At 45.3% G+C, this 26,849-nt stretch overlaps 1 protein-coding gene and 1 long non-coding RNA gene across 3 annotated transcripts in view; one reads left to right on the top strand and one right to left on the bottom strand.

Annotated features, from left to right (window-relative positions):
- Positions 1 to 26,849, bottom strand: part of kcnq1.2 (potassium voltage-gated channel, KQT-like subfamily, member 1.2) — a 142,586-nt gene that overhangs the window by 103,981 nt on the left and 11,756 nt on the right. The window contains exons 4-15 of one of the 2 annotated variants that reach the window (XM_052060772.1): positions 21,943 to 22,069; positions 21,744 to 21,822; positions 21,557 to 21,653; positions 19,288 to 19,428; positions 17,044 to 17,154; positions 16,868 to 16,963; positions 16,352 to 16,489; positions 14,130 to 14,298; positions 13,793 to 13,819; positions 13,019 to 13,072; positions 12,613 to 12,730; positions 10,835 to 10,903 (exon numbers count right to left, since the gene is read on the bottom strand). In XM_052060772.1, the coding sequence (XP_051916732.1) occupies positions 10,835 to 10,903; positions 12,613 to 12,730; positions 13,019 to 13,072; positions 13,793 to 13,819; positions 14,130 to 14,298; positions 16,352 to 16,489; positions 16,868 to 16,963; positions 17,044 to 17,154; positions 19,288 to 19,428; positions 21,557 to 21,653; positions 21,744 to 21,822; positions 21,943 to 22,069 (1,226 nt within the window). The remainder of the gene's footprint in view (positions 1 to 10,834; positions 10,904 to 12,612; positions 12,731 to 13,018; positions 13,073 to 13,792; positions 13,820 to 14,129; positions 14,299 to 16,351; positions 16,490 to 16,867; positions 16,964 to 17,043; positions 17,155 to 19,287; positions 19,429 to 21,556; positions 21,654 to 21,743; positions 21,823 to 21,942; positions 22,070 to 26,849) is intronic. The other variant, XM_052060773.1, reaches the window with a different exon arrangement.
- LOC127597632 (uncharacterized) lies at positions 4,232 to 8,922 on the top strand. Its single transcript, XR_007961699.1, has 2 exons — positions 4,232 to 4,746; positions 5,459 to 8,922. It is a non-coding gene; the product is annotated as an uncharacterized LOC127597632 (long non-coding RNA).

Below are 26,849 nucleotides of genomic sequence, written 5' to 3'. Positions count from 1 at the left end.
AAATACAGCGAAAAAACAAACATCTAATGAGTAATCGCTCTGCGTTTGTTTGGACGTTTTGGTGCGCCCCCCCCCCCCACCCCGTGTGTCAAAACACCCTCAGGCACCTCTAAAAGAAAACCAATTAAGTTTTGCCGTCACTACGAACAACAACAACAACAAAAAAGTGACTCAGAAAGGGAATTTTCTGTCTTATTTCTGAATACACAAAATGAGCTGCATGACTCTGATGCCACCCGAGCATCTTTTTCAATCTCCCTTGAATTTGACATGCGACGCTGCCATTCTTTTGATTTAATCTCTCTTACAAACACTTACTGTTTCTTCCCTTGCCCCCCCCAACCCCCTCCACCCTCCCCTTTCCAGCCTCCATAGCGATGGAGGTCACCTCGAAGGTCATTTAATATAAGCCAGCGGCTCTGCGAGCTGCTTCGCACCTGAAGCCGGTCATCAAGCAGCGGCGAGCGGTCTTGAATGGCGGCATTGTTGTCCCTGCGGGGAGGGGGGGGGCGGCTCAGACAGCAGCACACCCGCCGACGGCCACAATGGGAGCTTTAAGGGCCTGGAATAATTTGACTAAACGCATGGGATTTGCGACTGCGGATTATCAGCGTTCAGCCACGCAATCAACTGACCAATCAGCCCCCCTCGGCCACCTCCCCCTCCCCCCAAGCCCCGCCCCTATTTCAGCGGCATTGTTTTGGATGCAACAATTCACATTTTTTAGGATTCTAAGCTGTTCTTCTGAATGCCGGGCATGTGACGTCAGTCGATTCCCTTCGGCTCAGTGCGATCCGCTTTGTGCGAACGCACGTTGTTTCGAGGCAGTGTTTGCGACCAGTCACTGCTCCTCTTCCTTGAGAGAACCGCTCTCCTACACTTTCTTCTTCCTCTCGGATGGCGATGGAGAAGATAAGGGGGTTCATAATCTTAAAAGGGTGATCTTGGAGGGGGGGGTAAAGGGCGCAGCCCGCCTTTAGAAAAACTTAAAGCCCACTGTGGCAAATTAAATAGAATACCAAGACGGAATTAGTTCCCGAGGCAGACAGGGTCCCTATTCTATGAATCCAAACAATGAGATGGATTAAACACAAGAAGTCAGACTGCACTTGCGGCAGCTGCGCGATGGTTTCCGCGACACCCAAGAGGCGGCTGTGAGCAATACGTGTCTACCCTACTGGTGCTGCTTCCGGGGGCAAGCATGACTTGACTCACTCTGCTTTTTCAAATGTTCATCAAATCTGATGCTTCAGGACACTTTCAGAGCTAGTTCGTCCCCCTCGCGTCACTCATCGAGGGTTAACGTGCGATCAAGGGCGACTGGTAAAAACATGCATGGATTGCATTTTCCATAAAGACGGCCAACCGCTGTCCGGAGAACATCGGAGCCGTGACCATTGAGGTCGCAGTTCGACCGGAGGGTGTCACTCTATCAGTGTCCGGGATGTGGATAAGGATGATGACGACGGTGGGATATTTTCATAAAGATACCCACGGATACTTTGTATGGGCATTCTGTTCGAGCAACGGGGGGAACAATGTGTCCAACTCATCCCCTTGTGTCACGTTGCGAGGTGGTGGTGGATCCCAAAAAGCAGGCAAGAGGGAGGAGCAGGGAGTACTTGACAAATTGTATCAAAACACAGAGAAAACTAAATCCTCAACAAAACAAAGTCCTGAAAACAAAAAGAATCCAAAGTAGCAATCCAAAACTACGACTAAAGCAAAAACTATCAATAACCGAAACATGACCGGAACAAACATGAGAGCAGCAAAGAAACAATCAATGACCCGACAATGAGTGGTCGGGCTGGAGTCCTTTGATAAAACGACCAACAGGTGTGAAGCTGCAGGGAGAGCCTGACAGTGCCACCTGTTGGTCACAAACCGAAACATGACACTCTGTTTCTGGTATTTGTGCTGTCTGACTGGCAGCTTGACTGATTAACTTCCTGACAGGCTGGTTGGGTTCTTGAGCCCCCTCCACCACAACGGTGCTCCTCCCACCCCTCATCCACCTGCAGTAAAAAGGCCCTTTTGTCAGAGGGGAGGTGCCTAATTTGATCTGACACACACCCTACACATGTGCAACAGCTCAGCTGGCGCACAAACTTTTTTTTTTTTGGCCTGATGTTTCAACGGGAGACGAGGCAAGAAGGATTCAGGAGGCAAAGCGCATGTGCAAAAGCTGCGCTCCGCCGCACAGAAATGCAGACCGTCAACACGTTTTATTTGCTCCCGCCCAGAAATGCAATTCTTGGGCTACACCTGCCATCAGACACATGGTCAACTTTGCCAAGAATCGTTTTGCAAGAGATATACAGTGAAACTCCTCTACAACGAAATCATGTTTGCAGAAAGAAATTTTTCACAACAGGGGGGGGGGTTCACAAATTAACAACATTCCCAAATGAAGACTCTTTCAAAAGCAGCACAATAGCAGAAAATGTTCACACAAAGGCACAGACAAGTCTGATCTTACAGTCGAAATGAGCTCGCTTGTTGAGGGAGAGCACATCGTACATCAACATCAACAACTCAATTAACTCTTTGCACCCGTTGTGCCCACTCATCAACCCCCCCCCCCCCCCCCCGACCCCCGCAACACTCCACCACCGATTTATAATGAAATAAAGCAGAACCCGAAGACGGAGAGCGGGAAAGAGAGAGACTGCAGGCCTGTCAGGTTCTGCATAACTATACTATACTGATACAGTAAAAATTATTTTCCAACGCTGAAGTTTGGGACACCTTGGTGTTCTGAGAGTTTTTGAATGGCTAAACTATTTTGTGGCCCTTTAAAGTCGACTTCTCTTAATAGCAATCAACATAAGTGAACTGAAGAGTAGGTTACTCTGCCCCCTAGTGCGCTGGCATGCAAAATTCAACAGCACAACCACGTCCAGATCGAAATACCAATCGTCAGTTTGTCATTCCGTGATTTAAATTGTCAACAATCATTCACCCGCTCAACTCAAGATTGGTTCCAAGTGTTGCTTCGGAGGGAAAACAAAACAGCATTTTCTTTTCATTTCCTTGGGGGGAGGATTGCAAGGATTGCTAAAAGGAGGGAGGCATGTAATTCTTGGGGTTACATGCCCAAGAATTAGCAGTGGGCTGTTTCTCTTTCCCCCATTTAACCCTACTCACGACCAAAGTGCCTCTTGCCCCCCTGTCTTTCGACCACTAAACCCCCCCTCACGGGTTAGCCCGACTGCGGCCCTCCCTTGCGTATTTTAAGTAATTGCTCGTGGCAGTCAAGGTGTCTGCATAAGGGCCTGTCATAAGCAATCCGCTGACATGAGTAGGGTCCTTGTGCATGAACCTAATCCAGTCAAAATGGAATGACAGAGAGGATTAAGAAGTTACTCAACAGCTAAAATAAAAGTAAGGCTGGGTGGTCTTTTAACATTTACAAAACCACAAAGATTAGTCTTTTTTTATAGCGGCAGAAAAGTACTAGTTTTAGCAAGTAGCACAATACGACGGTTTGGAAATACAGTTTTAGCCCTCAAACATACTTGGAACACATTTAAAATGATTCAAATGCACTTTTTAAACATATCTGAACTCAAAATTGGAAATGACAGGAGACAAACGGTTCCGTGTGAAAATATGACATTCGGTGGCGGAGAATGGAAAGTTACAAAGCGAGGTCTAATGTTTGTCGGAGAGCGTTCCTGTCGTTTGGGACAGGAAATTAAAAATTGACCGACAAATTTAAATTGAGCAAATTCACCAAATGGTACAGCACAGTTGCCAAAATACATTATTGTTGACATTGGGGGAGAGCATCCATTCATATATATGACTAGCTGGTTCGCCGCCCTCCGGGCGGCTCATCAGCTAGTTCCTGCGGAAGGCTGGTAAGGTGGGCCTTCGGCCCACAAAAGTATTGTTGCTTGGTTCAACTTTTTGTTCATCTTCATTGCTTATCGCGAAAATAAAGAGCTGTTTAGCTCTACTAAATAACGAACAATTTCATTGCAATGCTTGTGTCTAGACAACATTTTTTCGCTAAGATGCCCGCGCGATCGTAGTGAGCCACTGCCTGAGCGGCGCAGTGGCGGCGCGCAGCGGCGCGGTGAAGTAGGTACGTTTTGAAAAGGGACAGACGGAAGGACAGACCGCGTGCGGGACGACGCGCAACATATATATAGAAGATGTTCATTCGGAACAATCGCATTCCCTGATGATTCTCAATCAGTGAAGCAAAATTTGGGGATTTTTTTTTTCAGGCAGTGTGATACGATCATTCCGGCGGGCTGCTTCTTAACACAATTTGGGCGTATTCTACTCTGCTGTATCTCCAACAACAGTAATGTGTGTTTGCTGTCTAGTCGATACACAGTAACCACTGGAAAATGCCTGTGCGCGCGCGCACACACACACACACACACACACACACACACACACACACACACACACACACACACACACACACACACACACACACACACACACACACACACACACACACACACACACACACACACACACACACACACACACACACACACTCGCTTGCCCAGAGGACAATAACAAAGCAGGCATCGCAACACGTCAACCATCCACACATCCCCGGACTGCAGGTATTCTTCCCGTAAGCAGAGGCTTAAAAAACACACACGCACGTACACACACACACACAGCACACAAAATGCACGTGCTCCATAGGCTCAGTTCCCAACACAGTATTTCCTGAAAACGAAGACCGCCAGAATGTGTGCTGCGGCCTGACCCAAGGTGAGAGAGACTAAATCATACACAAAAGAGCACAAAAAGATTATGCACATACATTTGGAACGGCCGCGCACGTTTTCCTCCGTGCGAGACTGCTGCCGATTCAAAAGAAAACATATCGTGTTCCTGTTCGCCGGGGTGTTTGGGAGCGACCGCAACTTTTTTGTTCGACGCTATGCCACAAAGATCAGTGAAACGCTCAAAGAAAAACACAGCTTTGATAGAGAGGCAAAAGTGCGGTTTCCTTGATTATTTTCTTTTTTTCCTGCTTCCTCCGCACGCACGGCAGGATGGAAAAGTGGGCTAGAAATATGACAATGAGCAGGAGCCACGTCGCCTGGTAATGGTTGTGGTGTGAGATGGACTTGGTGCCGAGACACGCCTGACTTTGGACACGAAAATACAGGCGTGGAGGGGGGGGGGGGGGGGGGGGGGGATTAAAATCAAAACCTCGACAAGGACTTTTCCACTTTATCTAAACATTACACTTGACCTACGCTTCTTGCTCTGGGTGGAAATGAGAGCAGAAATGATGGCATCTTGACTTAAAGGGCGGTGGGGGAGGGGGCGGGGTGCACAAAACAAAAGAGTTAAGTGAGGAGCTCGGAGGTAGTGGAGTGATGTTGCAACAGTGCATCCTGCTGGTCCGAAAAGGAAGTGCCCATCCTCCACTCTCAACCACGCGTCCATATTCTCTCGTGCTTGTTCTCTTTAGGGTCACACGTGAGTTGGAGCCTGTCCCGGCTGACGTTGGGAAAGAGGCGGGTTGCATTCTGCGTTGGTTCGGGGAGAAAAAGCCAAACCCTTGCAACAGGGAGGCGAGAATCCAACGGTGAGGTAGATGTGCCACCGGGCATTGGCTCCTGATTGTTTCAACTCCGACTAAATGTACAAAACTCGGACGAAAAAAAAAAACTATAAGACATAAGCATGCTTTCCCCAGTAGTTCTGCTGAACCAAATAAAAATACTAATTAAAAAAAGCACATTGGTGTGTTTTGGAATATTCCAAGATAACACATTTTAAAAACTAGCTCTTTTTTAATGTGTTTTAAAAATAAAATACTGACTCGCTGAATACCGATTTGACTTGATACCGCGATAACTGCAAGAAAGAATATGGATGAAATCTATTTATTGTCGCGTCTTATAATCAACCAATCCACATGTAAGCATGTAAGAAAAATGGCGGAAACCAAACTGCAATGTCTTCTTCTTTTTTTTTAAACATAATCATAAAATATAAATACAGAAAGATATCATGTTCCAATCTGTTTTACAGATGAATTCATTTTTACTTTCATGTGTACGTGCAACGCACCTTCCATTTGTTGCTTGGAAAGATTTTCCATCGCGATGTATTTGTTAAAAACAGATTTTTAAAATGTTATTTAATGTCATATATAAATAGAAATACACAATATAATCTGATCTTATTTTTCACTGTTCGAGGACACATCAGCAAACGATGTAATTGATGCATTTATTTATTTTTTCATTGTTTTGTTTACGACTTCTTCCCCCCCCCCCTACCCCTTCATATCCAAACCTTGTTCATTTTTCACTCTCCTCCACAGTATCGGTGATTCCTATTTTTCCAGATTCTAAAAATTGCTGGCTTCCCCGATTGTCTTTCTTCTAAGTTTGACCTCCTCTCGGGCAGGTTAACGAGCCAACATGTTTTCTATCCCCATTTGGATATTTGCAAAGGGGAGGGTCGCCACAGACTAGCTCTGTCGACAGGCCGTCCATTCATCTCCAGGGGCCGGAACAACAGAGGGGGCTTTCTGACGGAGCGCCGGCACCTGGCCGCCGATGGACGCAACATCAGAGGTCGGGTGGAGGCGGCGGCGGCGGCGGCGGCACCGGTTGCCACACCTGAATAAACCCTCCTCCTCTTCCAACCTTGTACTCACATCGAGACCACCCCCCCCCCCCTCACCAACCACATCAAATGGTGTGAAATCCTGCGAGTACGAGAGGCGAGCCAAAGGCGGTGCGGAGGAAGCCTTCAGCCGTTGGCCTGTACAAACAGGCCACTCAGGTGCTGCTGCACACTGCACTTTTCATCCAGGGGGGAGGGCAGGCGAGAAGATGGAAGTGTATTTATCCAGGTGTCGGCGCTAATGTCATATCAGAGAGGGGCGGGGTCGACGGGTGGGGGGTAGGGGCCACCTCACAGGGACAGGCCAGCATCTATGTTCAAGTTGAGACTCTTCCAAGTAGAAAGTTACGGTGGGCATTCATTTTCATTTTGTCAGCGTCGTGACCTGCCATTCAATGCACCTTACACGTGGCGGCAAAGTTCTTTTATTTTTCCAAGAAGTCACAAATTGTCAAAGTACTCTTAGAGGAAAGACCCTTTTCATCATGTTGCCGCACTTCTCGATGGCAGAAGACAGTTTGCCACATGCTCATTGATGACTAAACTGGCTTTTTCGGTGCGCCGGATTAATGGTACAGATGTGCGCCTTTGACACCGACATGGACTGCGTGATGATGTTAGCTAGCAGGTTAGCTCTTATCCATCCAGCCATCCATCCACTTTCCGATCCGCTTCATCCTCACAAGGGTCGCGGGGGGATGCTGGAGCCTATCCCAGCTATCTTGGGGCAGTAGGCGGGGGACACCCTGAACCGGTTGCCAGACGATCGCAGGGCACACAGAGACGAATAAGCATCAGCGCTCACAATCACATCTCGGGACAATTTAGAGTGTTCCGTAAACCTGCTGTGCATGTTTTTGGAATGTGGGAGGAAACCGGAGAAACCCGGAGAAAACCCACGCAGGCCTGGGGAGAACATCCCATACTCCACACAGGGAGGCCAGAATTGAACCCTGCACCTTTGGGGGTTAGCTAATACGTTTCGCAAAATGCAAAGGCAACAAAACATTTTCTACACAGCCTACATGTAAGAAAATGGCGGCTTGGTTGCCCCGCTGTCCTTTTAAGAAATGGGTACTCCTTGAAATCTTCCCTGCCCAGCACTATGCAATTGATTCATCTTCCTTGATCACCGGTTCCACTACTATTATTTATTTTGAATTCATTTGGGAAATTTGATGAAATAAATGAACTTTTTGCGGTTAATGCGGTAGTGGAAGCACAAACACATAGCAGGTATAGCTATCGTTGAACAGAGATGCTTGTCCCGTCCCAAATGTTTGTCAAAAGGAGACAACGCGCACGGTTTGAAAGGACCCTCGCCGCACACATTGTGTCCCCCCCCCTTCCCCGCCGGACGGAACGCCGTATGCTGGCACCGCCCCCGCCGTGCTGTGGCTATCACGGTACAGTGTACAAGACAAGCATACAGAGGCGACGCGGACAAAAAGTCAATTTGTTCACAGCAACGGCCGCACAAAAGGCGCCAGTTGCTCGGCAGAGACGGGGGGCCCCCCCGCTTTAAAGAGGCCGGGGGCCCGTGATGCATGCGTCTCTGGCCTCCAGTCCCTCCCGTGGCGCTGCGACGGTGCCTTTTCATTATTTATCTCCGGCCAGCTCGGGAGAGGGGAAACTAATTAAGAGCTGCCTGCAGGTGGGCCGCTGCAGGCTTTTACAGGTCTGAGGATGAGGAGGAGGACTGACCACCGCAGGTCACGGGAGGACAGTGCCACAACAGGGTTTGAGTGAAGACATGGAAGAAGAGGGTTTAGGTTTGTGACGGAGGCCGAGCAACTCACTCGTTAAAGACACAAAATTTGGGAAAAACTCCATCAACTGTCCAACACATGTAGACTTGAAATCGGTAAATTCATTAGAATAAATAAAGAAATTTGGAACAGCCTGTATGAGCTTCCAAACCCTAGGCAAGAGTCGAAAAATTGTCCTGTAAATGTCATGGGCTCATTTCAAGTGCCTCCACCACACGCAAAAAAATAAATAAATAAAAATATGTGAGATAATTGACGGTAGAAAAATAAATAAACCAATTTAATATTGATAATAATGATAAGAAGAAAAAGAAAAGTTCAAATATAAATATTTTAACAAAATTAGACATAATTGTGTTTTAAAAAGAGAAATAAAAACGAAAATGTGTTTGTATTGTATATATGTTTTTTGTTTTTTTTTTTCAAAAATGGTTGGGGAGTAAAAATTGTTTCAACAGCCCAAAAAAACATGAAAATTAAACCACAATGACTTTGCAGTAGTAGTCTTACTAGGAAAAAAAAACAAGAGTCACAAGGCGAAACTGGCTATCTTTGCTCGAGATCTGCGTAATCCTTTTGACACCCACACACGAGAAACACACACACACACACACACACACACACACACACTGCCTTGGTGGCGGCAAAAGAGTCTTTCAAGCTTTGTGCAAGATTTTCGAGAGGGAGAATCGCACGCATATACTACCACGCACCACTTCCTCTTGCTGACGCTTCTCACACATATAAAGGAAATGAAGAAAAAAAAACACTCCTCCTGCACAGCCGCAAAGTATCGGTCCTCTGCAACAAATCCAAACAAACAGCGGGGCTCTCCAACTTGGGCTACAGCGGTGGAGTCACCGAAGGAAAAACTTGGCGTGCGTGATCAGTAGGCGACGCGCCCTTGGGCGGTTCAGGGTGGAGATCCACATACGGAGTCCAAAACGACAGCGCTATCCTGGATGGCGTGACACACCAGGGCAGCTGTTTTAGGAGTGCGCCGCATGGATCTGGTCTGAGCCGGGCCATAAAAGTTGACTTACGAGCACGCCGGCACTGCACGGCACACAAGCGCGCACTGTCTCCGAACACCCACTTGAAACGTGCGGGGGCCAGAAGGCTCGCACGCATCCGCAAATCATGTCACAATGGAGGTGCCACGTTTTCGGTATGGCTTGGTTCAGTCAGGGGGGGGGGGGGGGGGTTCGGATACTTTTTGAGGCCAAGGACATTTTACTGGGAAGACAATGTGCACATAGCGCTAAATAAGATAAGATATCCTTTATTCGTCCCACACTGGGGAAATTTACAGCCTCCAGCAGCAAGAATGTATGTAGAAAGAAGAAAGAGAAAAAAAAACAACAAACATCTTTCAATTAAATGCAATATGAACACAAAATGGATAAATCGCAGCTCCTGTTTTTATATATATTAATAAATTATGTGTTAACCCCCCCCCCCCCCACTCCCAGAAAAAGGCTTTATCGTGCCTTTTTCCATCCTTTCATAATAAGACAGTTTTCACAAAGTGCAGCCGTTTCTCTCAGTGGGCACAAACTGACAAATGGGGCTGATTTCAGATCTAAAATGGTGCACGCTGCCATCTACTGGTGAATGTGCATCAGTAAAGTTGTTTCCAAACTTGAAATTTGCAGTGAAGCAGGAGCGAACCCTCTCTCACCAATACCCGCTAATAAAAGGTGATTGACGTGTTAAGTCGTTAATGGCAGTTTGTTGTTCGTTCAAAAATGTGACTTCCAAGTTTAAGGATGACAGCTTTCAACCAACAACAAAAATTATATCTTCATCATTACCTTAAGCTGTTAAATTAAATTAAAAGTATATTTAAGGAAGGAAATGACCTTTAAAAAAGTATTTTCCAATGTGTTTAAGGACTTTATTAAAGATGGTATTCATTTAAATTGTACTCGTGAAATAAATTAACATTTGGACAGCATTAAAATTGATTAAAATGAAGCTGTGTTGGCATCATATAGTCCCTGAATTGCTTTTGTTGTTGCTATATTTTTTTTTACGTTATGATGCCATGCCAACCATTCAATCAGTAATCTGACAAAAACGGTTTGGTTCATTCGGCACCTTGTGTAAACAGACCAAACGGAATAAAACATGCACCGTAGCAAAATGTAACAGAGGTGATTGGTGGAAATGGTACTGAACTGAACAACACTTTTTTTCTCCTTTTTTTTTTTACTCAAATAAGTGCTCCTGGGACAAGAAATATTCCAAACAACACAAGAATAACTTTCGTTTTACGTGATGTCCATTCACAATATTTCAAAACGTTCCCATAGGATCGTCTTAGATGGAAGATGGGGCAAAGAGTGGAAGGTGGAGGTAAGAAAAGAAGGAAGGAAGGAAGAGGCAGAGTGGTCAAGAAAAGGAGAAGAAGAATAGCATGAGAGCCAGTACAGTACCTTGTGGAATTCAAGTGGTGTGTGGAGAAAGAGTCCTGGACCGATGCCACAAACGGGCAAGTCAAAAGACTGCAAAGAGAAACAACATGCATTCTGACGCTCAGAACTCCCCTCTCGAAGCAATTCAGCAGTGGTCTTTTTTGTTTGGGTGGTCGTGGTGGTGGTCTGGGGGTCATGTAATGTTAATAATGAAACTTTGTGAATAAAACTACAGTTGGGACCAAATGTGACCTTTATGTAACAAAATATCAAACTAAGGCAAAGAGGTTGCAGCCCCCAAAAAGCAACCAATGGTGCAGCAACACTGTTCAAAATCTGTACAGCAGATGATTTAAACAATTGGATACCTTCGAAAATTGTATCCATTTGATCTCATTTCTCTACCAGCTTTGCAAAAGTCAAATATAGCTCCGACAGAATGTACTCCACAAGACAGCCGAATCAATTCAAAAGGACCTCACTTGAACACTAAGCTATCTTTCAACTTGTATTGATTTTTTTCCCCCTGGGAGACAAGAGAATTTCCTTTTCCATTGAAAAAAAAAAAAACAACTGGAAAAAGTGATGGATTCGAATGCCCACCCCTGATTGAAATGCTTGACAAATCACAACATGACAGATTCCACTCCAGACCTAACGGTGGCAGTAGTGCATGTTCAAAACAGCCAGAAGATGACAGCAAAAGCAAAAACTTTTCTTTCATCGTACCGCCATCTGCTGGATCTGTCGGGTCACTGCCCCGTTACCCGTTACCGCAACTTTTGCTTGGCGGAAGCTTGCCAAATGTTCTACAACACATCCCTTTATTGCAAATTTGCTTCAGCTATCATTCGGACAGATGACTTGGGGGGGAAATAGGAAGAGTTTTTGGTAGCCCCCAGCATTTTGACAGCTCTGTGTGGCAGCCAAAGAAAGAACCGTCATCTGCCGGAAATGCGGTGTTTCCCCAAACTTATTTGAGTCGAGGCGCATGTTTTATAGTTAAAATCAGGGCAGAGCACCAAAGAAGTACATCACAAAATGTCTGCATTTACTCACAAAATGATTCCGTAATATGGCAAAAGGTTGATGAATAGGTTAAGAGTATCTACTGCCATCTAGTAGAAGCACATTTAATTGTTCTGCTTGTCACTATACGTCACTGGCCGGGATCCATCGCCACAGATCTATTTGTAGTCAAATAAATGTAAATGTTGGTGTCAATTCTGTGAAATTTGGTAACATCCCAAGGCACACCTGTTGAAAGCGCGGTGGTTGGAGTTCACTAATTTCATGAGCGTCTGAGGTACCATCAAACTCTCATCAGTGTCATTTACTTTATGTAATATTGTGGGAAGTCCCATTAGGTTCATGTTGAGCAAATAAAGAGTACGTAGTGGAGCTATTCTAACGTTGCCGATTTGTTGTGTCCGACTTTTCGCTGGTGCATGTGGAGACTATTTGTGGATTCTTTCTTCTTTTAAAGCGTTATTGGCCTTTTCACTCAAATGGAAATTCAATCTCATCTTCATTTTAAGACTTGTTACAAAGACATGTATACAGTATTAGTGGCTCAGACAAGTAAGGATAAAGCAAAACGATGAATTATCTTGATAAATAAGATCGCTAGCAAGCTAGCCAGATAGCTAGTTAAACCGAGAGACAGACAAACACATCCCAGGGACCCTCTACAGATAAAAAGTGCCTAAACGAGGACGCCACGGGCATTCCCAGTATCAGATTAAAAGTGGAGTAATGACGACTGGAAAGTGGGGCAATCAAAAGTGTGTTTGACTTACTGAGAGTTGTCCGTCATCACAGAGAGGGGAATATCTTCCCACATGCAGTCCAGCTCGTCAGTCAGGCTGCTAGCGCGAGTGATGTCGATGGACATGCTGTTGCCGCGGGTCATCTTCACTAGAATTTTGTATTTTTTTTTTAAAACAACATTAGGTCGGGATAGCTTTTGGTCTTGTTCCGACAGAACACATTTTTAGCTAGTCACAAGCTTAGCCTGGATTGTTAAAATGACTGAGTTAGCAAAGTCTGTTGACTTGGCCTTGGGAGGAATAAATTATGAATTGTTTGTTGTTGTTTTTTTTATGGTATCTGACTTTATTTTGACAACATACAAAATGTTTTTTGGTTTTGTTTTGTTTTTTGCTTAATGAAAATACATAGAGAGAAAACAAAAGTGAAAGATACCTGGAGAGGAAGGACAGCTCAGAGTGAAAGACGACCAAGAATGATGACGAGGGCCTGGGTGCCATTTGATGCAAAAGACAATGAAAAGAAATAGATGAAGGGTTGAACACACCTATTTGACATTCAGTGCAAAACAGTGCCCAAAATTCAGGATTTTCATTTTTTCCCCATTTCCCACTCATGGTGTCATGACCGCCAGACAATGAGCAGTTTGTGAATATAGCGATCACGATAGCCGACCCGTGCTGGCAAGACACAGTAGAAGGGTGCAAAAAAAAAAAAAAAAAAAAAGAAAACATGCACCGTATTTCCCGCACTTATAAGCCACACCTAAAGGCATTCCATTTTCTCAAAAGCCGACAGCGCGCTTTATAATCCGATGCGACTAATATGTCGATCAATATTTTGTTTTTTTGGATGTAGTATTTTAAATGTTCTCGAAAGCCCTTTGTTACCGCTGCAGCGGTTGTGAACGCGCAGTACCCATAAAGCTGTATTGTACTGTATTCCCTTTAGCATAGCTCCATCTAGTGGATGCATAACGCAACCTCAGCCATTATTGTAGCTTCTATTCCAAGCGCCTTATAATGTGGCGCGCCCTATATCTGAAAACAGTTTTAAAATCGGCCATTCATTGAAGGTGCGCCTTATACTCCGAAGCATCTTGTAGTGCAGAAAATACAGTTTGTTTGGGGTTTTTTTCCTTTACATTCAGCTTCTAACGGCCAACGAACGTGTTAGCATCAACGTACCAGTCGAGTTAAGCAAACTCACCTGTTTGTCTGAACATCCTAGTGATTCCTATGGAGAGAGAGAGAGAGAGAGAGAGAGGGAGGGAGGAAAGTTTTTCGGGAGCCCACGTGACCGATGCAATTACTGTTTCTGCAACATGATGACAGGGTTTGCTTTATATTCACGACGCTTCAAAGTTGAGGACACGGGTGAGATGATAAACATAGCGGCTTTTATGTGGTTATGCCTGAACACATCATAGTTTAAAATCAATCAACAGATGTTATTATTTTTTTGCCATCCCTTAATTGCGCACAATGTCTCTCCCCATTAAAATGGGGACGCAGAGCTCCGTAACCGAGCAGAAGAAAAGCGGTACCTTCCACGGTGCTACTCGGCTCCTCCACAAAGAAGGAGACGTCCTTCTTCTCCACGGAGTCGTCAATGTGATCGTAGGTGATTTGGGGGATAGATACGGCCAGCTCCGACGACACGCCCATAGAGCCGTGACCTCGCATCGACTTCCGCATCCTCTTGGGGACCTTTTTCTGAAACACACAGATACACTTCCTCTCTAACTTCTGCGAACACGAAATCTTACAAATCACAAAAAATAATAATAAATTCAAATGACCCCACATCACGCATTAAACATTTGTCGCCACACTGCTTTAAATCTATGGACACTGTGCTGCTCCGTCTGGCATTCGTGCTTTGGCTATCTGGCGGCAGTACAAACAGCGATACGAATATACAGTACATGGAGACGGTCGCTTTTATTATTCATTCTTAACAGAGAATAAACAGTACATGCCTGTGTGTGTGTGTATTTTGAATATCTGTCGACAAGTGTTGCTCCACCGTTTATGTTCAAATATCCATTGCTTAAAGGGTTACTCTTGGAACACCAATGCTACCCATTCGTCCATCCATAGTGTTTTAACAATTGCTTGTTAGCATGAAGCTAGTTTTTCTAAAGTTGATGATAGAAAACGCGCCCTTCTCTTTGGGTGATGTTTAGTTTGACAGTACAAGTTAATTAGTCATGAAAACAAACAAGTAGCCTCGTTTTCGTAGCATTTCCCATCCGCCCAACTGCTGCGTGTTATGAAACGCGTTGAGTTGACGGCGGATTGGCGGCTTGTATCTCAAGGTCACTTGTATCTCAAGCCACAACTGAAGTGTCAACATGCAGCCGAATTAACTTTTACATTGTCGTCACTCAGATATTCATATTTCAAATAATTTGGTGCAGGGGGACACCATGTAGAAAAATGGTCATACCCTACGGAAATGTCAGCTTTCAACTAATTCATTCATTCATTCATTCATTCATTCATTCATTCATTCATTCATTCATCTTCCCAACCGCTTGATCCTCACTAGGGTCGCGGGGGGTGCTGGAGCCTATCCCAGCTGTCTCCGGGCAGTAGGCAGGGGACACCCTGAATCGGTTGGCAACCAATCGCAGGGCACACAGAGACGAACAACCATCCACGCTCACACTCACACCTAGGGACAATTTAGAGTGTTCAATCAGCCTGCCATGCATATTTTTGGAATGTGGGAGGAAACCGGAGTACCCGGAGAAAACCCACGCAGGCCCGGGGAGAACATGCAAACTCCACACAGGGAGGCCGGAGCTGGAATCGAACCCGGTACCTCTGCACTGTGAAGCCGACGTGCTAACCACTGGACTACCGGGCCGCCTCAACTAATTCCCTCCATTATTTTGCACAAGATCCCACTCAATTTATGTGAGAGCCGGTGTGTGACTCAGTGACTTTCCACGGACGCCAGCGGAGTTCCAAGAACAAAGCGGTGCCTAACCGACACCAACGCCACCCACACACGAGCTCAATCATTTAGCGGCAAGCGGTGCAGTCCGAAAAGCAAACGAGGTTGAAATGAGCTGTTAAAAGGAGTCACTGATGCATTTCCGATTTCATCGGAATGAAAGGATGGCGGGAATATGCCGAGAAGAAGAGAGTGATAAACCAATTATGCAAAGAGGGAAGATGAGGGCGAGCGGGGGATGGCGAATATGGAAGACAAAAGGTGTCACATGCGGCGACAGAGCGGAAGCAGCCCCCCCCCCCTCCATCCCACCCCCGCCGCCTTTTTAGGTTCAATGCTACACAAAGATTGTTTTGTTGTTGTTCTGCTGGACAAAAGTTTACTCCCATGAGAAAGGCGGCGGTGACATCATCTCAACTGACTGAGTCTTTGTGCGCGCCAGACAAAGGCATCGAGTCATCCTGGTGGAGGGGGACGGCGTGTGTTTGTGGGAACTTCACTTGCCCTTTCATGCTGCTCGGCCCGAGGTGCAACGCAGCTAATATTGATGCGGAAGGTGAAGGAACGACGCTAACAGAGAATACAGTCAAGGCTAGACGTGCAAATGTGCCACTGACATCATGCGCGTAGTTCCTGAAGGACAATTCGGAACAAATTCATACTTGGAACCGGAAGTTGAAAGAACTGAAGAACTCCAAACCAGAAGCTTCTACGATCCATTTACACCGTTTTAACTGCGGGTCAACTGGCAACTTTGTCTACACATCTTTTTTTGAATGAGCCGACACTAAATGACATAATCACCGAGATGTTCAGCTTCCTGATGGTGGGGCTGGAGTTGTCCGATTCCACCTTGGCGATGGCCTCTGGAGTCAGGACGTACATTTTCCACGTCGCCGCACAGCCGTTGGGTTTCTCCGCCGCATAGCAGCGCCAAAGCGTCTGTGGGACATAAAGGGAATATTACTGAGAGAGAACATGCACTAAAGAGGGCAAAAAACAACGAGGACAGTTACAAGTCAAATGACCATTATTTTTATTCTTTACGCTATTCTTTGTTTTTTACATTGTTTATATCTGAATTTGGGACGAATTTGGGCATTTACATGGAAAACGCGTCTCTACTTATGAAATGTCTTCCAGAACCAATTAATTTCATGAGTAGAGGTACCACTGTACTATGTTGGAGTTGCAAAGATCGTCTGTGCTGTCAATTCCGTATTTTCACAAGGCTTATTCTTCATGTACGCTTTGCTAGCATGTGGTGACCTCAACAATAAAAAAAAAATAAAAAAAATAAAAAATAAAAAAGGCACTGACCTGGATGAGAGAGGCTGCGGCAGGGATTTGTCTATTGAAGTGCTTTTGTCTCTGCTTCTGCTGGACCTTCAGGGCGAACCCCGATCCCAAGATGCCCTGACCCGGGAAGATTAAGTTGCGCTTGCATCACGATAGGCGACAGAACAATGTGGCGGGGAACAATTAGTGACACTTACAGCCGGCAGAGCAAAAAAGGAGATGGCAAAGACGCTGAAACAGGAGGCGATGGCCTTGCCGATCCACGTTTGAGGGATCTTGTCTCCATAGCCGATTGTGGTCACGGTCACCTCGGGAGAGAAGAGAGAGAAGGTGGTTATTTTTACACCTTGGAAGCCGTATGTAATTTTTTGGAAAGCTGGCATGTTTTGTCATCACTACTTTTGGCGTGAGTTGTTTTTTTTGGTTTGTTTTGATTTCTTTTTTCACGCTGCACAAAAAAATAGGAAGAGAACATTTGAAATAGAACAGCTGAACTTTATTTTGGGTTAATCAGAGGAAACATTAAATGGTCGCCGGTGTGTGCCGATTCCCATTTAACAGTTTGAAAGTGAATGGTTAATTCTACCAAAAATGCGATCAAATAAATAAAACCGAGTATTTGAACAGTGTTGTGGAGACATCCCCTGTTCAAATAGTGAAATTAATATTTCTTGAAATATATTTTAGGCATTTATTTTTCGTGCAGTTTCTTTTTCAATAAATGAAAACGAAAAAAAATCTGTGGTGATGGCCAGCCGGTTACTGTATTTAAAAGTTGTCACAATGATATAACAAGACATTTCATTTGAAGGCACCGCTCGGGGCACTTGAGGTCAGCGTGCTGAGAAATTGCGGAGGGTCGAACGATTGCCGCACGGCTCAAAGCTTTCAATCCAAGAGAGGACAAACAGTGAGTTGCATTAGTCCTGGAACAGATTCATTTGATTTCCACGGTTCCTTATGGGGCGGGGGGAATTCAGTCAAAACCCGAGCAAATGGAAATTTGAACTGCCCTCTTATAATAAAACAGGGCCCTGGCGGGAGGACAAGAAAGTCGGGGTGGGGGGTGGGGGGCAAGTGAGAGAAAGTGAGGGAATGTGATCCAATCCTGGCATTGGCCTGCTCTCCAGCTGTGTCCCGCACCTGCACACGGGGGGTTGAGGGGGCGGGGGGGGACTGTGCCAAAGATCAGGGCACGCACTTTCTTGTCAGCACACACGCACACGCACACACGCACTCTGTCTCAACTCATTCTGCCGGAACAGAAGATCACTCTTGAGTTTACAGTCTCAGCAAAACAAAAAAAAAATGGCGCAAATACCCCCGTTGTGATTCTTCTCGGAGCATTGTGAGCAGAACCGGGTGAATGGGAGGCCATAATCCCACAATTAAAGTTTTAATTAAGGGAACCGACACTTTATATCGCGGCTCGAAAAGTTCCGTGAAGCAAAAAGTCTCAAGGTGAATGGTTGATTACCTTCCCTTTGTTACTGCCTGATCCCCTGCACAAGACCGCCATAGGTTCCTCATTACGACCCGCTTTCGATTCAAATGTTTAATTAACTGCTCGGGGGAATGCGGCGCCCTCGCACTGAGGCCGAATGGGGCATCACAACACACCACGCAAAAGGCGGGAAGAAAAACACAAAAGGGTCAATAACTGCATGCACCCGGGTGGTCAGACCTCGACAACCCCTGCGCCCCCTGGCCCCCCCCTCACACTTGAAAGAGCATTGTACAGATAATGTGTTGCAGCTATTATCCGCAAGAATCCTCTTTCTTTTCTTTTTCCACGTGCATGTGATGTGGCCGCCAAAGTATGGTAGGAAGCTCAAGTGGGTCTCCCAAAGAACCCCAGCCAGAGATGAAAAAACTATTTAGCACACAAGGAGGAGAGAAAAAGGGTAGATTCCTCATTGGTACAAGAAAAAAGAAGAAATCGAGAAAAATCTCTCTCTCTCTCTCTCTCTCTCTCTCTCTCTCTCTCTCTCTCTCTCTCTCTCTCTCTCTCTCTCTCTCTCTCTCTCTCTCTCTCTCTCTCTCTCTCTCTCTCTCTCTCTCTCTCTCTCTCTCTCTCTCTCTCTCTCTCTCTCTCTCTCTCTCTCTCTCTCTCTCTCTCTCTCTCTCTCTCTCTCTCTCTCTCTCTCTCTCTCTCTCTCTCTCTCTCTCTCTCTCTCTCTCTCTCTCTCTCTCTCTCTCTCTCTCTCTCTCTCGAGCTAGCTACATTCTAGTTGCTAGCTAGCTAGCTACATTCTAGTTGCTAGCTAGCTAGCTATCCATCAACAGTAATGAGCTAGCTAGCGAGTTGCGAGGCCCAGTACCTTTGGCGACCGGTGGCTGAGGACCGCTAGCCCAAATGCTAAATGTCACCCCGCAAGTATAAGCAGTACAGAAAATGGCTGGATGATGTTGCCGCACTTTAGAGTGACACGGCCGCTTACCACGCCCCACCACAGAGCATCAGCATAGCTGGAGAAGCCCGTCTTGCCCTCCTCATCCACAGCATCCTTCTCCGCCAAGTAGACAAAGTAAGATGAGAAGATCAGGCCCAGGAAGCCGATGTATAGCGTGGTGATGAGCTCCTAGCAAAAAAAGGTAAAAAAGGTAAAAAGTATTTATAGAGAGAGCACTTTGAAAGAGCCATTTGCTGCATACAAAATGCCGTACATGGAGCAACTAACATACACACACCAATAAAGACGTACGTAAAATGACCAGCATCTTCTGTATGACATTTCACAACGGAATTTGGTTGCACGCCAAGGGAATTGCGGACGTTGTATCGTTCTGTCGTGGTGAAGAAGGAGCTGAGCCAAAGGGTGAAGCTCTCAATTTACGATCTACGTCCCAACCCTCACCTATGGTCACGAGCTATGGGTCGTGACCGAAAGAACGAGATCCCGGATACAAGCGGCTGAAATGAGTTTTCTCCGCAGGGTGTCCGGGCTCTCCCTTAGAGATAAGGTGAGAAGCTCGGTCATCCGGGAGGGGCTCAGAGTCGAGCCGCTTCTCCTCCACATCGAGAGGAGCCAGATGAGGTGGCTTGGGCATCTGATTCGGATGCCTCCTGAGCGCCTCCCCGGTGAGGTGTTCCGGGCATGTCCCACCGGGAGGAGACCCCGAGGAAGACCCAGGACACGCTGGAGAGACTATGTCACCCAGCTTGCCTGGGAACGACTCGGGATCCCCCGGGGAGAGCTGGAAGAAGTAGCTAGGGAGAGGGAAGTCTGGGCTTCCCTGCTAAAGCTGTTGCCCCCGCGACCCGGCCTCGGATAAGCGGTAGATGATGGATGGATGGATGGATGGATGGCCAAGGGAATTAGAGCTTCAGGAAAAGAGTGATTGCAACAATTTGTGCGAAATAGGGAAGTGTATAAATCCCTTCGATGCACAGAAGATGAGTGCTCATTTAGCTGTGACGCTGCACAAAAATGAAATAAGCTGCCAACAGAAGTGAAGTCAGCCTTAAGTCTACATGCTTTGCATTTCAGGTTCAATACCGTGTCCTCCCCTCGACACATTCTTTTAGTAATTTTAGTCAGCTACTTCTTTGCTATGAAACGTCTTTAACTCTTTTGTTTGTAAATTATTTTAAATTTTGTGTTGTTGTGATAAAATCTAACACTGAATTTTTTAAAAACCCACTAAAATCCCAAACTATTAAAAGCCTCCTAACCCGCACTGAGGGAAAAAAAATAAGTATCAACCACTTCTGCTAAGCAGAGCGCATCATTACATAAAAGGATCATTTGACAAAAAGCGGAATGGCGACGATACATCTTTAATCTTAACTTCTCTTGTGGAGCCCTGAAGAGAGATGAACGTCGGGTTTGATCACAGCCATCGTCTATTGGCCCGTGAAAAAGAGAGGCTCAGCTTGACTCTATCGGCTTCGCGCTCTACTTTATCCTTATAAAGCCCGCGCTGCTGTGGCTTACGCGCGCGCAGCTCTGTGGATCGGTCGCTGTGTAGTGAAGGCTTAAGCGTTTTGACGGCAAGCGGGCAAAGCACTGCTCAGCAGGCTAAAAGCATGGGAAGACAAACTATGAATAAAATAAAATGTGGGTCATCAAAGACGAGCTTCAAATGGTGTCCATTTTGGGATCATACATTTGTGTTATATTTTAAGTTGAAACCAGTCACTACTTTTTAATTTAAAATTCCAAGTATCACCTAAAAAGTAAAAACGAACAATTAATATTACTGAAATACACAACATTTTGGGCAGTTTGAACACTCCACCTAATTATAAATGGAAAGAAAAAATGTACTTAAATAATGACTCAATTAATATGCATCACACAAGGAAGTTTAAAAAAAATAATTTTTTTCTGTTTGGAAAAATGAAAAGCTCTAAAAGAATCAACAACTAGTCAATTATCAAATAATTGACAACTATTAATTGACAACTATTTTGATAGTTGATAAATGAAAATTGCAAAATGTTTGTCCAATAAATTGCTTAGTAAAAAAAATGAGATTAGACAGATTAATGGCTCATTAAAATAATCGGTAGCCCTAAAAATGTAAATAAATAAAGAAAAAAGACTACAATGCAAATCCATTGCACATAAAAGTTAAATATAACCGAACGGTACTTCAACATTTACCCCTTCATTATTATTTTTTTTTTCATACTTCTTACATCGACAAATAACTTGGCAGAAATGTCTGACAAGCATTGCGTTTGGTGCCTGATTTCTGACGCACCTGCCGATGGATGAACACCACAGATCCCAGCAGCCTCCACGTTCCGCCCTGTCGGTCCACGTGGAGCATGCGCAGGATTTGCAGGAAACGGATGCCTCTGAAACACGCACACACACACGCACACATGCACACACACGCACTTCAGCCTTATCGCTCAGCAGCTGGTCGTGGGGAAGATTAGCTCTACCTGATGGCAGATGTGGCAAAAACTTGGCCATTGGAGCCCACAGCGAGTACAATGATGGAGGCGATGACCACAATCAAGTCTGTGACAAGAGAATGATGACATCCTTGTGTTGATATAAAATTATCTCTATCAGTATCTACGGGCCACATTCATTGTATTTGTAAAAACCCCAAAACAAAAAACGAACGGCCAGGTGCACCTATGATGGATATGGGCTTCCTGATGAAGCGGAGGCGTCCCCCGATGCCGGCGTATTTGCTGCGGCAGCCGGCGGACCACAGCCGCACCACGTACTCGCTGCCGAAGAACAGCACCAGCACGATTTCCTGCGGGACACAAGGCGACGTGATTCCGTGAGCATCAAGATAACGGGGCACGGATACAAGACGAAAGGATCTTCGGGGAGATACGGCAACATCAAACATGGGCCCTCGTATCATCCATCACCGCCATGCGGCGGCAGGCAGTCTGCGCGACGCAGAAACGCAGTGGTGGGACAGCGCATCGGGGATGGACCACTTAGGAGGAAAGATGGTGGCTTGATAGCTAGCGGTGAAAGCTCAACCTGAGGTAAACTCAATTGAAGCTACATTTGAACTTTTCATTTTTGGTTGACTTATCTCACCCAAAATGTTGAGTAAAATGAATGCCCCTACAAAACAATCCATGAATCACCCAAAAAGTCTGGTCGTGACAACTTTTTTTTTTTTATAGTGCAAGTATATGGTTGATCTTATGGTCCATTATACTTAATTTGTAAAAGTACAGTATTCCCAGTTGAATCTAGAAACTGGACACCACACCATTGCCACTTTGTTTACAGATTCACTCGTACAACCAAGGGTGCACACACAATTGTTCCACGATAATTTGAAGCATACATTGATACAGATACACTCATACTGATGAGATTCAGGAAGTGCGAACATAGGCGTGGATAGTTTACTGGCCCTTTAAATGAGGCTTTTTCTCACGTTTCGGAGGTCAGGTGACTGGAATTGTTTTTTTTATTAAATGACATTATCTATATATATATTGCGCGTCGTCCCGCACGCGGTCTGTCCTTCCGTCTGTCCCTTTTCAAAACGTACCTACTTCACCGCGCCGCCACTGCGCCGCTCAGGCAGTGGCTCAATACGATCGCGCGGGCATCTTAGCGAAAAAATGTTGTCTACCCACAAGCATTGCAATGAAATTGTTAGTTATTTAGTAGAGCTAAACATCTCTTTATTTTCGCGATAAGCAATGAAGATGAACAAAAAGTTGAACCAAGCAACAACACTTTTGTGGGCCGAAGGCCCACCTTACCAGCCTTCCGCAGGAACTAGCTGATGAGCCGCCCGGAGGGCAGCGAACCAGCTAGTACAGTATATGAGTGGATGAAACTGTTTGCAATTTCAGACCTGAGCTCAGGCCGCCTGCTCTGCGAGAAGGACGGCTGCGCCACAGTGGGAGTGGTCACAGCCGACTTCAATCACGGCCAGTGGCAGCGCCCCCTTTAACTACGCTAGTCATTCACGTGTCACAGCACATCGGCAAGTGGGTGAAGTGGGCACCTAGCGACCGACCCCAAGGGTGCAGACATGCTGTCTGCGAGAATAGAGCCCACGGTGTCACGTACACCTTGTAGGAAAGACAAGAGTCATTTGAAGATCAACAAAATCAGTTTACATTCAGATCTGTAAATACGCTCCTGCGTTGCTACTTTTTACTCCGGCGCACATCCCACCCAAGTTCCACTCTGCCGCATGTTTTGAAAATACCTGATGTGTGAATTAATTAAGTCAAGCCCAATAGACATCGTGTAGGTGGCCGCCAGGTATGCATAATATTTAGCCACCATGCTGCGAGTTCGGGTGTGGAGGGGCCGGGGGGGGGGGCCATGTGGGTGGCCGCCGGGTACTTGTGAAAGGGCCACCCCTCGCATGAAACTCGATCCTCGGAGCCCTGCTGCAATAACACTGCACAGCGGAGCCCCAAAACAATGACCTGTCAATCATAGCCAGCAATATTTGGACTGGAGCAATGTTGTTGTTTTTTTTTAAATCAGCAGATAATGTCGATAGTATAATAATGAAGTGTTGCTATACTACCTCAAGTTTGCAGAAAGAAGTAATGGACTATGTTGTGTCAATAAACCGCTGGGTGAAGTTTATGATTAAATGTGAGGTGGCCAAATGTCTACCATTAAAAAAATGATCACAATAAAAAGTGCCATAAAATTGTAATGCTAATGACAATATTCATTCATTCATTCATCTTCCTAACCGCTTGATCCTCACTAGGGTCGCGGGGGTTGCTGGAGCCTATCCCAGCTGTCTCCGGGCAGTAGGCGGGGGACACCCTGAATCGGTTGCCAGCCAATCGCAGGGCACACAGAGACGAACAACCATTCACACTCACACTCACACTCACACCTAGGGACAATTTAGAGTGTTCAATCAGCCTGCCATGCATATTTTTGGAATGTGGGAGGAAACCGGAGCACCCGGAGAAAACCCACGCAGGCCCGGGGAGAACATGCAAACTCCACACAGGGAGGCCGGAGCTGGAATCGAACCCGGTACCTCTGCACTGTGAAGCCGACGTGCTAACCACTGGGCTACCGGGCCGCCCATGACAATAACGATTCATTATCTTCATAGATAGATATAGATATTTTTTTATGAATTAATGTAAGAGAGCATAGCTCTTTTAATTTTCAAAAACCAAGCATTTCTTTTGCATAGTTTAAAATTGTTACTCATATTTGTATCAATTCTTGCCTATTTATGCACATTTATCATTATTCAGTAGGAGTAGTGGAATTGTCCTTGTTGTTATGTGTTACTATTGTGTTGAATTTAAATTGACATTTCATAATAAATTAAACAACACAAAAATGTTTAGGGCTTTTTTCATCTTCAAAAAACAATGTGAGGAGAGGGGGAAATGTTAGTGACAATGATCCAATTTATATTTGATATTTGTCACCGTATTAACAACTCGAACATAATGATCCCGTTATGAACCGATGCTTTTTTTGCTTTTTTTTTGGTTTAATTTAAAGATTAATTTAAGCAAAAACTACAGCCCCCCAACCCCCCCAAAAAATCTACTTTATCTCCTTCCCATTCGATATCACCATCTGGATAATATTTGTGAGTCAAGGGCATACAGTACGCCGCAAATTCAGAAAAAATGTGAGAGGGGATTAAAGTCATAATTCGATAAAATGGGTCAGCCAGATGTCGGTCCCATAAGCGTATTGGATACGTGGAAGCTATATGATGTTTAACGAAAACAGCACTAATCCACCACAGCCAGATGAAGATCATAGATGGGGGGGGGGGGGGGGGGATACAGATTAGAAGAAAAAGTGATGAAAGAAATTGAGCCAAATTGGTCTGAAGTGTTCCTAAAAAAATGTTCTTTCTTGTCGTTCAATTTATGATGTTCACCGTTAACACAGATTGAGAAGATGTGCTACTTCTTCAGACCGTGTGTGTGTGTGTGTGTGCGCGCGCGCACGTGAGTGTGTGTGTATGTGTGTGTGTGTTTGTGTGTGATTCCTGCCCATAACTGGATGAGCTTTACTTTGGCAGCTGCGCCCAAGGCCAAACATCCTCAAGGACCAAATGTACCTCAGCCCCCCCCCCCCCCCCCCCCGCCACCCCTTTGTCCCATCCAAAACAAGCAGCCTGTGATTCATGCATGACAGCAGACCCTGAACTTTCTAAGTTTAGCCACCGCCGGCAATCATCACCGCCATAACGCTTGGCCTCGCACCCCCCCCCCTTTCCCTATCTTCAACACACACAGTAAATAATTCATTTATCTTATCAGCATTTTATATTGCGACATGATCGTAGCGGGGGGGGGGGGGGGGGGGGGTACAGTCAGGGCATGTTTGGATGACTTGGAAAAGAAGTGAAAGAAATGGTCTAGTTCGGAAATTAGTTCGCGCATATTCGACCATTCCACACACAAAAAAAAAGTCTCGTGGCACAGCACCCATCAAAAATGTCCCAAGTCGATATACGGACGGAAACGATTTCGTTTTAATTTACAATCACATTTATTTCCTGTGAATGACGTTTCCAAATGCACAGGTTAGTTATGTAGCGCCTGTCACAGTGTTGCTAGCATAGGTAGACAAACACGACGACCAATAATCAGGCCGAGTGGAAACATTTTTTCACTAAATGCCCTATTATTGGATGTCTCTAAATCAGGGGTGTCCAAACTTTTTGCCAAGGGGGCCAGATTTTATGTGGTAAAATGTCGGGGGGCCGACCTTGGCTGACATTCTTTACATTGAACAACAATATTGTTCAACAAATTTTAGTAAGCCAGTCTGTTTCACATTTCCATTTTTATTTTAATTTCAACAATCTTAAGAATTTCTTTTGGTTCATTTGAAACAGGTATATCACATGCAACTGCTTATTCACTTGACTTTTTCTTAAACAGAAGTCTCCTGAGTGCAAATTGATTGATTTGAAACATAAAATGTATCACCATGACTTTTCAATAGTCACAAAACCTTTGACTCGAACAACAGGGAAATGAACAAGCAATACACATATCTACAACTGCAAGGATCATTTGAAATATGACATATCAGTCAATATAAACACGGAGTGATGTCTTGTTAACTCGTGAGTGATGCCCTCTAGTCTCTAAATGCTATTACTCATTTAGTGAATGCTATTACTCATTTAGCCACTAGAGGGAAGCAGTACTCTATGAAACATCACTCACCAGTCTACGAGACCTCAGTCAATGCAACACGTGTTCCATTGCGCCCAACCTGCGGGCCAGACGGCACTGATTTTATGACAGGGGCCGAGGGCCGGATGAAATTCGACTGCGGGCCGGATTTTGCCCGCGGGCCGGACTTTGGACATGCTGCTCTAAATAATGATATGGGGTGATTATCCTGTTGTGAGTTGTGTGTTGAGTGATTGTTTCCTCTTTACTGTACATGATCGCAAATGTCCAACAATTGTAAAAACTAAACTTGTCGACTACACATTTAGTTCGTTGTCGTTTTTTTTTTTTATCTGGATGCAGATGGTTTTTAATGCAAACACTTGACAAAATAAAATTGAGCAAATTCAACCT

This window comes from Hippocampus zosterae, chromosome 3 (assembly GCF_025434085.1).
Source record: "Hippocampus zosterae strain Florida chromosome 3, ASM2543408v3, whole genome shotgun sequence".
NCBI classification, from domain to species: domain Eukaryota; kingdom Metazoa; phylum Chordata; class Actinopteri; order Syngnathiformes; family Syngnathidae; genus Hippocampus; species Hippocampus zosterae.
The sequence above is the reverse complement of the archived record's forward strand: the minus strand, read 5'-3'. Positions and strand labels throughout refer to the sequence as shown.